General features: G+C 39.3%; 1 protein-coding gene and 1 pseudogene across 1 annotated transcript in view; one reads left to right on the top strand and one right to left on the bottom strand.

Annotated features, from left to right (window-relative positions):
- Positions 1 to 13,974, bottom strand: part of CUL5 (cullin 5) — a 108,617-nt gene that overhangs the window by 50,764 nt on the left and 43,879 nt on the right. The window contains exon 3 of the mRNA XM_008156075.3: positions 399 to 498. Coding sequence (XP_008154297.2) covers positions 399 to 498 — 100 coding nt within the window. The remainder of the gene's footprint in view (positions 1 to 398; positions 499 to 13,974) is intronic.
- On the top strand, positions 9,106 to 10,034 carry LOC103299225 (14-3-3 protein zeta/delta-like; annotated as a pseudogene).

The raw sequence follows: 13,974 nt of genomic DNA, 5'->3' as shown, positions 1-13,974 counted from the left end.
ATACATTATCTGTATATTGCATTGTGCGCTCACCTCCCAAAGTCTAGTCTCCTATCACCATATATTGACCACCTTTACCCTCTTCAACATCCCTCCACCCTCCTTCCCCTCTGGTAACCACCATATTGTTGTCTGTGTCTATAACTTTGTTTTGTTTTTCACTTGTTGTTTATAGCATCTTTTAATTGAGGATAATAATGTACTCTCTTAAAAGAAATGTCACTGAGGGGGGAAAATAAGCAAATGATTATCATTTAATTAAAAAACTTATTTAAGAAATACGTCAAGTCAATGTAATATTTAAAATTACTTCAGAAAGTCCTACATTTAAAGTATTTTTTATAATATTCTTTGAGTAAAACCTTAAAACAAATATAATATAAAGATGCGGAACTTACTGCCTGTGCTTGCTTAATAAATTCAAGAATATCTTCTTTTAAAGCCTGGTGAATTTTTGCTGGGCCTTTATCATCCCAGAGACAGACCGCATGCACATCCCTATAAAAATAAAGCAGGTAAACAAATATTAACAAGAACAAACACAAAACTCATGTTAAGTTCTGTTTTTATACAGTTGCCATAGACCACAGAATCCATTCATATGAACCAAGCATGTTTTGTAAGTTGTCTCACATTCGTTTCTATTTTCTTTATCATTCTCTATCATTGTTTTCTTTAAATCTCTGCTAGTTATTGCATAATTCATATAGATTTTTAAAATTCTTACCTGAGGATATGTTTACTGATTTTTTTTAGAAATAGAAGAAGGGAGGGAGGGAGGAATTGATGTAAAAGAGAAACATTGATGCGTTTCCCAGACTGGGGATTGAACCCGCAACCTTTTGGTATATGGGACAATTCTCCAATCAAGCAACCTGGCCTGGGCTGCATAAATATATACATATATTTTTAAATCCTCACCCGAGGATATTTTTCCATTGATTTTTAGAGAGAGTGGAAGAAAGAGAGAGAGAAATATCGATGTGAGAGAAACTCATCGATTGGTTGCCACCTGCATGAGCCCTGACCAGGGCTGGGGCTGGGGAGGAGCCTGCAATCAAGGTGCCTGCCCTTGACCGGAATCAAACCCAGGACCCTTTGGTCCACAGGCTGATGCTCTATCCACTGAGCCAAACTGGCTAGGGCTGCATAAATATTTTTAATTATAAAAGTATACTATCTCCTAATCCCATTCCCCAAAGTGAACTACTATTAATATTTTCTTGTGCAAAGCAAGTATACTAGTAAATCCTATTAATTCTTTAATTCAATATATGTAAATTAGTCTATTGTTTTGAAAAAATAGTAATTTAAGTCCCATTACAGTGAATCTTCCATACATTCATTGCATTTACACATTAATTACTATTGTGTCTCCTTTAGTTAAAAAAGACAAAGACAAAAACAAAAACGAAAGTTCTCATAAACTGGTATACAAAAACTCTAAACTTACCAAGTTGACATATTTTAACCAAAGAACATTCATTGCAGAAATATATTTAAGATTAATACATATCCTAAAAGTCAATTTCTCAATTACTAAGTTATAGAATAGGGAAACATAACAAGAGGGTAGTCTTTTATTCAGGATTTATTGAGGATTTTTTATTGAGGATTTTTTTATTTGGAAAATGCTCCCCAGTGACTTATTTAGTACCTTCTGGAGTCCGTGCTATAAAAAATGTAAAAGAAATCAAAACAAAACACCTCCAGAATTGTAACATTATAATAATGGCCAAAGAGTTTGTTTTATATTCAGATTCTAAGGAACATCATTATAACCCAAAGTTCTGTCTGCATATTAACTTTTTAAAATATATTTTTATTGATGTCAGAGAGGAAGAGAGAGGGAGAGATAGAAACATCAATGATGAAAGAATCATTGATCGGCTGCCTCCTGCACACCCCGCACTGGGGATAGAGCCCTCAAACCAGGGCATGTGCCCTGACAGGGAATCTGTGACCTCCTGGTTCATAGGTAAAACCTCAACCACTGAGCCACACCAGCCAGGCTGCATATTAATTTGAACTTGCTTTTGTCATTTGTTTAATTCAGTTTAATAGTGGTATCTGGTCCAGTGTCTGGAATGCAGTAAGCACACAAATATTTGTTAAATAACAACATAATAGGTAACATCTGGCTGCTCAATATGTGCCAGATTCTATTTTAAGCTGTTTTAACTCATCCTTCACAGCAACTCTGAAGGAGTATTATTTTCATTGCAATTTTACAGATGTGGAAACTGAGGCAAAGAGAGGTTAAGAAGCATTTCCAAGTAACATTCCCAAGATTACAGAGCTAGTATAAATGGTAGAACCAGGCAGCTGGACTCCATAGGCCACCCAAACTATTTCCCCAAATTTATTCTTGCACTCCTCCAATCCATCCAACCAACAGCGGCCAACATAATCTTTATGAAACTCAAAAATCACAGCATATTACCTCTACATTTAAAATCATCCAATGGTTTTCCATTGCTCTTTGAATAAAGTACAAAATGTTTAATTGACCGCTATAATAAGCTGCAGTATCACCTCATGATTAAAGGAATCTAGAGTTGAAAAGAAGAAACTGATACAAAAATAGATTGATTATAATTCAATATGTTTACAACTATTACTATGCATATAAACACAAGGCATAAGGGAGTGGTGGAAGAATATTTTATGAAGTAACAATGAGTAAAGAACTGTGGGTTACTATGGTGTCTGTAGTGAACTATAAACAAATCAATGTGGTTAGTATGTGAAGTGGGGAGTGATAAGCAAGTAATTAGGCAAACTAACCTTATTTTAGCCCCTAAGTTCAATCATGGTCCTATTATACCCATTTACTAAATGTCACTCTTATTTGGATATTTCCATCCATCATCACCAGTACATAATTAAAATCATGATAATCTCTTGCTTATTATAACAAAAACCAGTATGAACTGACTGCCGTGGCACTCTACATATACTGATTTATGTTAGTTTAGGTTTTCCAAGAAACAGATGGGATTAGAAGAACAAGAGATTTATTGAGGTAAATGTCTGTGAGGGAAAATGGGAAGTGAACTATAAGAAGCTGGGCAAGGGATAAACCTACAATGCTGTTCTAATCCCCGCAGGGAAGAGTAGAAAGGAAGGTTGTGTAGTAAGAATCTCAGACTGCAGTGCAGTTCTAAGAAAGTTTGATAAAGCTGTGGAGAGTTTTGGAGCAAAAGCCACTCATTAGAGGAAATCTAGGCCTCCATGAAATAGGACTACCACTGCATATTCAAACCTTTGCTTGGTACATGCCAGAAGGACTCAAACGTGACTTGCATCTCAAACGCAACAGGGGATGGTATGATGAAGGATGTGGGGTTAAGTAGCTCCAAAACATCTTACCCAAGAAAGAATCAAGCTTGATAAGCACTTACTACAACTTCTGTAGCTTCCTTTTCTCAACCTCCAGGTATTGCCATGTGTTGATATATCAGAACAAAATGTCCTCAATATATTCCTTATTCAAAATACAATACTGCTCACACAATAAAAACATGTCAAGTATCCTGCTCAATTTTCAAACATGTTTTGAGGAACCTCCTACCTAATAAAACAGTAATATGCAAATTGACCGCATCTTCGCTACACCCACCAGCCACGCCCACCAACCAATCAGGAGCAAATATACACATTAAACCAGCAAAGATGGCGGGGGGAGGGGGCAGCTGAATATACACATTAAACCAGCAAAGATGGTGGGGGGAGGGGGCCCGCTGTCGGTGGAATCCAAGCCATGATGGTGGACTGGGGCAGGTGGTTAGCGCTGGCAGCCGGCTGACCAGGGCTGACTCGAAGCCCCTATCAGGGATCATGGACCAGGGCAGGCGGCGTGGGTTAGTGCCCGCAGTCGCCTGCCCAGGTCCAAGATCGCAGATCACAGACCAGGGCAGGCGGCATGGGTTAGCGCTCACAGCTGCCTGCCCAGGTCCGCCATCACGGATCATGGACCAGGGCAGGCGGCATGGGTTAGCGCCGGCAGCCGCCTGACCAGGTCCCGGATAGGGACTTGAAGTCTAGCATAACAAAAAGAATATTCAGCAAAAGCAGGAGACAAGGTTTCATAAGTTCTCTCCCAGGTCACCACTGTTCTCTTATACATTTTAATTATCCCAGACTTTGCCTGATGGGATTTGATTTGAATTATGCCAGATAGAGATTACATGGCATGAATTGTAGGCTCATTCTTTTTGAGGTTGCCTGACTGAGAAAGGCCTTGGAATGAGAGAGGGCACTTTTATTTTCCTTTTTCATTCTATAGAGGCTGAGGAATTACAGTTATATGAAGAAGTTAGTGAGAGAATGAAAGTATCATGCTATATTTTTCTGTAAGTTTTATCATGTGGACTATCAAAAACTTGGTGGGATCCTTTTCAAGAGGTGTTACAAAAATTATGTTGGAATTAACATTCAAGAATAAAAGGAGAGAAGTGAGTGGTGGGTAAAGGAAAGAACTTTGTCCTAGAAACCAAATAGAAGCCACATAAACCTTCAGATTCTTACTCATTGTGCTTTGGAGGTATTAAAGGATAATTTTTAAAAAGGTAAAATCATGACTCATAATCTGTATAGATAAAAGGCTAAGTGACCGACATTTGTCCATCCGTCCGACCAACTGGTACATATGACGCACACTGGAAATTTAAAAATAAACTTTGACTCGCACACGTGCCATACATATAAAGCTCTCGCTGGCTCTAATTTGAATGTTGCATTTGGTGGGAAAGTTCTTTTCAGAGGGGATATTTGTGTCGCCATGCTATACGATTGGCCATAGTACAAACGAGTTTAAAGTACTGTAGTGTTTGGGGATGTTTCAGACAGTTGTCTCTTAAAACAAATACGAGATCAGAGGATTCTGCTTATAGTGAATGGTTAGTAAAACCTGGAGATGGCAAACTTGATAGCAGTTTTCATTTAGGAATGGATATTATTGAAATTCCCCATGAAATGATTTTTAATGGATCTATTATTAAAGCTACCTTTGGAAATAGTATATCTATAGGTAATATTAAAAATATACCTAAACGTGCAATTCTTTGTCCAAAAAATGAGCACGTTCAAAAATTAAATGAAGAAATTTTGGATATACTTGATGGAGATTTTCACACCGATTTGAGTGATGATTCCATTGACTCAACAGATGATGCTGAAAAGGAAAATTTTCCTATTGAATTTCTTAATAGTATTACTCCTTCTGGAATGCCATGTCATAAATTAAAATTGAAAGTGGGTGCAATCATCATGCTATTGAGAAATCTTAATAGTAAATGGGGTCTTTGTAATGGTACCAGATTTATTATCAAAAGATTGCGACCTAACATTATCAAAGCTGAAATATTAACAGGATCTGCAGAGGGAGAGATTGTTCTGATTCCAAGAATTGATTTGTCCCCATCTGACACTGGCCACCCATTTAAATTAATTCGAAGATAGTTTCCCGTTATGCCAACATTTGTGATGACTATTAATAAATCACAAGGACAAACTCTAGACAGAGTAGGAATATTCCTACCTGAACCCGTTTTTGGACATGGTCAGTTATATGTTGCTTTCTCTCTCTCTCTCTCTCTTTTTTTTTTAAGTATTTTAAAAAAATATTTTATTGATTTTTTTACAGAGAAGAAGGGAGAGGGATAGAGAGTTAGAAACATCGATGAGAGAGAAACATCGATCAGCTGCCTCTTGCACACCTCCTACGGGGGATGTGACCGCAACCAAGGTACATGCCCTTGACCGGAATCGAACCTGGGACCTTTCAGTCCACAGGGCGACGCTCTATCCACTGAGCCAAACCAGTTACGGCTGTTGCTTTCTCTTGAGTTCAAAGAGCATGTTACATTAAAGTTAAAGTTGTAAATACTTTATCTCAAGGGAAATTAGTCAAGCATTCTGAAAGTGTTTTTACTCAATGTGGTATACAGGGAGATATTAGAATAAGTTTAATCACTTTATCAGTCATTATTTGCATCAATGTTGTTTTTATATTATGAGTTTGTTATTGTTATATCATTTTGTTATTGTATAGTTATTAATAAAATTATGTATTATTTTCATATACATTGTACTCATTTCCTTTTATCTCTCACACTTTTATTATAGAGAAAGGGAAAATAGCAATATTAAAATATTTCATCTAATTAATTCCGTTTCAATGTGCACAAATTTCATGCACCGGGCTACTAGTATATATATAAAAGACTAAGTGTCCATTCGCCCGTCCGACCAGTAGGTATGACACACACTGACCACCAGGGGGCAGACGCTCAACGCAGGAGCTGCCATGATGCACACTGGCCATTTAAAAATAAACGGCACCACGGACCTGGCACCAATAAACCAACACTTGGCTTCCCCCATGTGGGACACAGGCCCCACCACCACCCCAGAGCCACATCCCACCAAATTGCAGCCAATGCTGCCAAGACCCCATGGCGCAAAATGTGGCCCACAGCCCAGCTTAGCTCGGAAATGGTGCCTGTGGGCGCCAGGTAATGACGTCATGTAGCAACACCCGGCTTCCTCTCCCTAGTGATCAGCCTCCTTGGAGTTTCTTCAGCCCAGGAACCCGACTTGCTTTATAGCCAGGTGCAAACATTTTATTTTACAGTTTAACCAAATGATTGCTAAGTGTTTTCCAGTGCCTCATTTCATTTGATCCTCACAGAAGTCCTGGAGTAGGTAGATAGGAGACTCAGTAGAATCCTATTTTCTTTTCATTAGCAAGATGTGAATAGCGATATTAAAATATTTCTAATTAATTTCCATTAAATGTGCACAAATCCGTGCACCAGGACACTAGTATCCTATATAATAAAAACAAGGAGGCATGGATCAGACTGTCGGGCCTCAGAGGGAGGGGAGGGGAAGGTGGGGGTAAAGGGGAGAGATCAACCAAAGGACTTGTGTGCAAGCATATGAGCCTAACCAGCGGTTAAGGACAACACGGGGGTGGGGGCATGTGTGGGGAGGGGGGTGGGATGGGAATGGGGGGATGAGGACAAATATGTGATACCTTAATCAATAAAGAAATTAAAAAAAAAATAAAATAAAAGCATAGTATGCAAATTCTCCCCTCGACCAGGAGTTCATCCAGGAGTTCGGCCAGGGGAAGGGAGGGAGGCCCTGGCTGGTGGCAGTGGCAGATGATCGAGGGAAGGGAGGGAGGCCCCATTGGGGGGGAGGGGGGTAGGCGGACAGGGGAAGGGAGGGAGGCCCCAGCTAGGGACCCCACAAGTGCACGAATTTCTGGGCCTCCAGTATTATAATATACTTGAAGAATGTATTACGATAATACCCTTAAAGCCCTCCATGTTCCACTCCCTATCCTACTCTCTTCCATCACTCTCCAGAAGTAACCAAGCCTGAATTTATTTTTTCCCAAGTTTTGTAACATGCTATGAGGATTTCTAAACATAATAGAAATTTTACCAAATAGTAATTTTTCAAATGATTTTTTTCACTCAACATTGCTTCTGATATTTACCCATTTATAGGTTCATGTAGTTCTAATTCATGTACTTTATTTTGTCAAATGGCACTTCAACATAAAAGGAAAGAGGCAATAGTGAGCAATGTGTGTGTGTGTGTATGTGTATCCTATATAATAAAGAAGTAATATGCAAATTGACCCTCACACCCTCACAAGATGGCTGCATACGACCAGGCCAGCAGGGGGGCGAGGGACGACCAAACGACTGTTCAATCAGGCTGTGTGGGGCGACCAGGCCGGCGGGGGGGGTCAAATTTGGGGGCAACCAGGCCAGCAGGGGGGGCAGTTGGGAGTGACCAGGCTAGCAGGGGGGGGCAGTGAGGGGCGACCAGGTTGGCAGGTGGGGCAGTTCGTGGCAACCAGGCCGGCGGGGGGGGGACGGGACTTAATTTCATATTAATTAGTAAGAAAACACCCTCTTGAAATAGATAACCAAAGTACTTTTAAAAAGTGACATGCTACAGGGAAATCCTTTTAAAATAGTAATTATATTAGAAAAATCAGGGAGTTGGGGAGTGGGAGAATAAAGAAGTAAAAACTTTTCAAAAGTTTCATTGGGACAGAGAGAAAGGATAGGAGAAGCAGCAAGAGGTACAAAGTATTCCAAAGATTTCAACTTCCTTAGGTAGAATGGAAGTAAAAAAAAAATAGTGTGATTTTGTAAAAAAAAAATAGGTATTTTGCTTTTAGTTAATAGTAATACCATATGCCTTTGAGAGTGAGAAACAGGAAAGTAATCACTAGTGGAAGTGAACTTTCAAATTAATAAAAATAAGGAAAAGAAAAAAATAGTATCTAATAAGTGATAAATTTATAGAAACAGTAAAAATAAGAATACCAGTTATATCATTATACATGAACTGAATAAATTATCCCATTAGAAAGACAATATGTCTTTCAAAAGGACAAATATTTCCTGGCTGGTGTGGCTCAGTGGTTGACCTATGAACCTGGAGGTTCACGGTTCAATTTCCGGTCAGGGCATATGCCCAGGTTGGAGGCTTGATCCCAGTGTGGGGTGTGCTGGAGGCAGCCAATCAATGATTCTCTCTCATCATTGATGTTTCTCTCTTTCCCTTCCTCTCTGAAATAAATAAAAACATATATTTTTAATAGGACAAATCTTATGATTCTACTTATATGAGACACCTAGAATAAGCAAATATATATTGACAAAAAGTTGAATAGAGGATACCAGGGGCTGGGGGAAGAGCTTCTGTTTGGGATAACCAAGAAGTCCTAAAAATGGATATTGTTGATATTTGCACAACATTGTGGATATACTCAATGCCACTGAATCATACACTTCAAAATGGCTAAAATGGTAATTTTTATGTAACGTATGTTTTAACAATTTTTTGAAAAGTGACTGTGTTTTAAGAGATGCTAGGCAAACCCAAACCAAAAGAAAGCAGTGTGGCAATATTACTATGAACCAAAGGGGAATTTATGGTTAAAAGAACTAGAAGGAAGAAACATTATGTATGTAATAATAAAAAGCATTATTTATGAAGATATGTCCATCTAGAGACTGCTGAATCCCTGCCACTCCACCACCACCTACTCCGGACACAGAACATCCAGTCATGGATAAAGATGAGCTGGTGTAGAAGGCCAGCCTGGCCAAGCAGGCTGAGAAATACGATGATTTGCAGCCTATATGAAGTCTGTAATGAGCAAGGAGCTGAATTACCCAATGAAGAGAGGAATCTTCTCTCATTTGCTTATAAGAATGTTATAGGAGTCCGGGTTATCTTGGAGAGTCATCTCCAGTATTGAGCGAAAAATGAGAGGTGCTGAGAAGAAACAGCAGATGGCTCAATATAAAGAGAAAATTGAGACTGAGCTAAGGGCTATATGCAATGATGTAATACTATCTTGTCTCTCTTGGAAAAGTTCTTGATCCCCAAAGCTTCACAAGCACAACGCAAAGTTTTCCATTTGAAAAGGAAAGGAGCCCTGGCTGGTGTAGCTCCAGTTGGTTGGAACATCATTCCTTACACAAAAAGGTGGCGGGTTTGATTCCCGGTCAAGGCACAAACCCAGTGGTGGGTTTGATCCCTGGTTGGGAGGCAGCTGATTGATGTTACTTCCCCACCCCGCCTTCCTCTCTCTCATAATCAATTAAAAAAAGAGAAATTTATGAAAAGTAAAGGACTACTATTGTTACTTGACTGAGGTTGCTGCTGGTGATGACAAGAAAGGGATTGTGGATCAGTCACAACAAGCATACTAAGATGCTTTTGAAATCAGCAAAAAGAAATGTAACCAACACACCCTATCAGATTGGGTCTGGCTGGCCCTTAACTTCTCTGTGTTCTATTATGAGATTCTGAACTCTTTGGAGAAAGCCTGCTTTTTTGCAAAGAAAACTTTTGATGAAGTCACTGCTGAACTTGATACATTATGTGAAGAGTCATACAAAGACAGCAAGCTAATAATGCAATCACTGAGAGAACACTTGACATTGTGGATATTGGATACCTAAGGAGAGGAAGCTGGAGCAGGAGAATGAAGAGAGAATTAACCAACCTCTCAACTTTTGTCTGCCTCATTTTAAAATTTACACAGTGGACCATTAGTCATCCATGCTGTCCCATAAATAGTTTCTTGTTTACGATTTATGACAGATTTGTTTTTTTATTTGAATTTCTCTCTCTCCCATGTGGTTTTTATGTTTAATATTAGCGGAGTAGAAATAGTTAACATTTAGGGAGTTCTGTTTTCATCTTGAGTGGCCAACAGGGGGATGTGGGATTTTTATACAAGTTATAAATGTTTGACTTAGTACATTTGGAACATTGTAGCTTCACAAGGGTCAGTGTTAAAACAGTTTCCATGTCTAAGCAAAGAAAACTGTCTACATATTGGTTTGTCCTGGTGGGGAATAAAAAGAATAATTGGTTCTAGTCACAGGTGTAGTTGTGGGTATTGAAGTTTTGGAGCACTTAGAGCAGAGGCGGGGAACCTTTTTTCTGATGAGGCCCGGTGCACGAAATTCCTGCATGGGTAGGGTTCCTAGGCCTGGCAGGTGATCAGGGCTGATCCAGGCCTTCCTTCCCTGGCTGCCAGCTGGGGCCTTTCTTCGTTCTGAGCTGCCCCCCTGGTGGTCAGCGCACGTCATAGTGAGTGATCAAACTCCCGGTCTCCTGGTCGAACTCCCGAGGGGACACTTTGTATATTAGTCTTTTATATATGTAGATTTGCAGGCCATACAAAATTATCAACTTAAAAATTAGCCTGCTATATTTGGTCAAACATTTAATTACTTCACCCCTAATGCCTTGGCAGGGCCAGACCAAATGATTTCTCGGGCCTTATATGCCCCATGAGCCAGACTTTCTCTACCCCTCACTTAGAGGGATGTAGTTAAAATGGATATCCCATGGATAGCACATGTTGAACCATGTGTGTATCTGTGGAATACTCACTTTCAATGTGCACACCTGCACACCTGTGACTACATCTGCAAAGGTATTGCTTTAGTTGTGACCCAATTTACTCTGGATAAGGGCAGAAATGGTTCACATTCCATTATTTGTAAAATTACCTGCTGTTTGTTTTCATTCACTTTGCTACACTCATTTTATTTGTATTTAAGTGGTTTAGGCAACCTAAGAACACAGGTACAAGTCAAGATGCAGTAAAATGAATTGCTTGATATCCATTACTTCATGTATATCAAACACAGCAGTAAAACAAAAAACAAAACATGTATTTACCATTTTTAAAGGTTTTTGTTTTGTTTTGTTTTTCTTTTGTGAATTTTTCTTTGATACTTGCCTAACATGCAGCACATGCTGTAAAATAGTTAACAGGGAAATAACTTGAAATTATGATTAGCTTTGTTTAATGTCTCATGAAATGTTCATGAATAATCTAAGCATAATTGTTAAGAATGTGTATTATATAAGTAGAATAAAAGCTTTATGAATGGACAAAAAATGTTTATTTACACCAGAAAATGTATATCAACATATAAAAAATATAATTAGATATGTAAGATACAAATACATTGGAATACTTAACACATCCTTATAACAGCCAGGATGTACTCAGCTGAAACAACATTAAACTCAATTAACAGTGACTTAGATCGGCAATTTTCAACTGGTGTGTCATAAGAATTTTTAAAATATTGCAATACCTGACTATTTAGTCAGGGGCACTTAACTCTTTTCCCTTAGATTGTCAAATAAAAAAATGACAACAGCTAACACAACAATAACTATTTGGTATGAATGAATCAAAATTATACCTTTTTTTTTTTTGGTCAGGCCAAAAATGTATCTTTTTGGTGTGCCGCAGAATTTTAGTAATTAGTTTGCATTTGATAAAGCTCAATTTGCTTAATGGCTGATATTGGTAATGGTGGAGGAAAAGGTACATGTTTTCATTTCTGCAGAATTCTTAAATCCTCTAACCTGTCTGGAAATATTTCCATTTTGTCTTAAACTTGATTAGGTATAGGATACTAGCCTTTCAAATATTTAAAGAAAATGTTCCTTCAACCTCCTGCATTTGTCCGATGAAGAGTGGAGGTAGTTTGTTTTGTTTGGAAGGTAACTTACTTTTCTCTTCAAGAATTAGGATTATTTTCTTTATCCTTGGAATTCTGAAATTCCTTGAGGATGTGTCTAGGCATTCTTCTTTAGCACCTTCAATATGAAGACTTGTAGGAATAGGTGGCAAGGGACACGAGTTTTTAGTCCTGAAAACTTTCTTCTTGTACTTTGACTATATTTTCTCATCTACTATTTTTGTTCTCTCCTTCTGGAACACTTTTTAGTAGAAGTTAATCTGATTCTAGATCTAGCCTTGATATTAATTAAAAATTTTTTTTGATTTCAGAGAGGAAGGGAGAGGGAGATAGAAACATCAATGATGAGAGAGAATCATTGATCGGCTGCCTCCTGCACACTCCCTACTTGGGGGGGATCGAGCCCACAATCCAGGCATGTGCCCTTGACCGGAATCGAACCTGGGACCCTTCAGTCCACAGGCTGACACTCTATTCACTGAGCCAAATCAGTTAGGGCGACAATCATTAATTTTCCATAATGTCTTTGCTCTACATTCAGGGAGAACTCTGGTTTAATTTTTCAAATTACTAATTTTGTCTTTATTAGTTAGCTCTTTTATTTTTTATTCAAAGCTCTCTTCTTTATTTTGATTACCCCATTTTCAGAGAGAAACAGATATCCACTTGCTGTTCCACTTATTTATGCATTCAAAGAGAAAGGGAGAGGGGAGAGAGAGAAACATCAATAATGAGAGAGAATCACTGATCCGTTGCCTCCTGCACGCCCCCTACTGGGGATCGAGCCCCAAACCCGGGCATGTGCCCTGACAAGAAATTGAACCATGACCTCCTGGTTCATAGGCCAACTCTCAATTCTGAGCCACGCTGGTCAGGCAATAAAAAAATATTTTTAAAAAAGAAGCAATTCTCAACTGACTAAGGTACTGCGGCCCGCCCCACCCCTCCCCAATACATTTGGGAACACATGAGAGCTTTTTCTGTTTAATAATGAGGGGAGGGGAGGGGAGAGGAGTATACAAGGAGTGTCCGCTACTAAACTTTATGAGGGTGAACACCAGAATGATGAACAACCCACAACATGTAGGATCACCTTTTATAACAGTGGTTCTCAACCTTTCTAATGCCGCGACCCTTTAATACAGTTCCTCATGTTGTGGTGACCCCCGAACATTAAATTATTTTTGTTGCTACTTCATAACTAATTTTGCTACTGTTAATGAATCGTAATGTAAATATCTGTGTTTTTCGATGGTCTTAGGCTCTACAGCAGCGGTTCTCAACCTGTGGGTCACAACATGAGGGGGTCACCACAACATGAGGAACTGTATTAAAGGGTCGCGGCATTAGAAAGGTTGAGAACCACTGTTTTATAACCATTCAAAATGTTAATAACACTTCTATTGAAAAATAAGGATGCAGGTTATGAGAAAAGGGGAGTAAATAGTCAATGTAGTTTAACATCAATATATTAAACACGTCATGCCGCCGTAACCGGTTTGGCTCAGTGGATAGAGCGTCGGCCTGCGACTGAAGGGTCCCAGGTTCGATTCCAGTCAAGGGCATGTACCTTGGTTGCGGGCACATCCCCAGTGGGGGGTGTGCAGGAGGCAGCTGATCGATATTTCTCTCTCATCGATGTTTCTAACTCTCTATCCCTCTCCCTTCCTCTCTAAAAAATCAATAAAATATATTAAAAAAAACAAACAAACAAACACGTCATGCCCTAGCTGGTGTGGCTCAGTGGATAGAGCGTGGGCCTGCGGACTGAAGGGTCCCGGGTTCGATCCCCGGTCAAGGGCACATGCCCATGTTGTGGGCTTGATCCCCAGTAGGGGGAGTGCAAAAGGCGGCCGATCCATGATTCTGTCATCACTGATGATTCTCTCTCTCTCTCTACCTCTCCCTTCCTCTC

Source organism: Eptesicus fuscus, chromosome 13 (assembly GCF_027574615.1).
Source record: "Eptesicus fuscus isolate TK198812 chromosome 13, DD_ASM_mEF_20220401, whole genome shotgun sequence".
In the NCBI taxonomy this organism is placed as follows: domain Eukaryota; kingdom Metazoa; phylum Chordata; class Mammalia; order Chiroptera; family Vespertilionidae; genus Eptesicus; species Eptesicus fuscus.
Note: the sequence above shows the minus strand (reverse complement) of the source record. Positions and strands in the feature narration are given on the sequence as shown.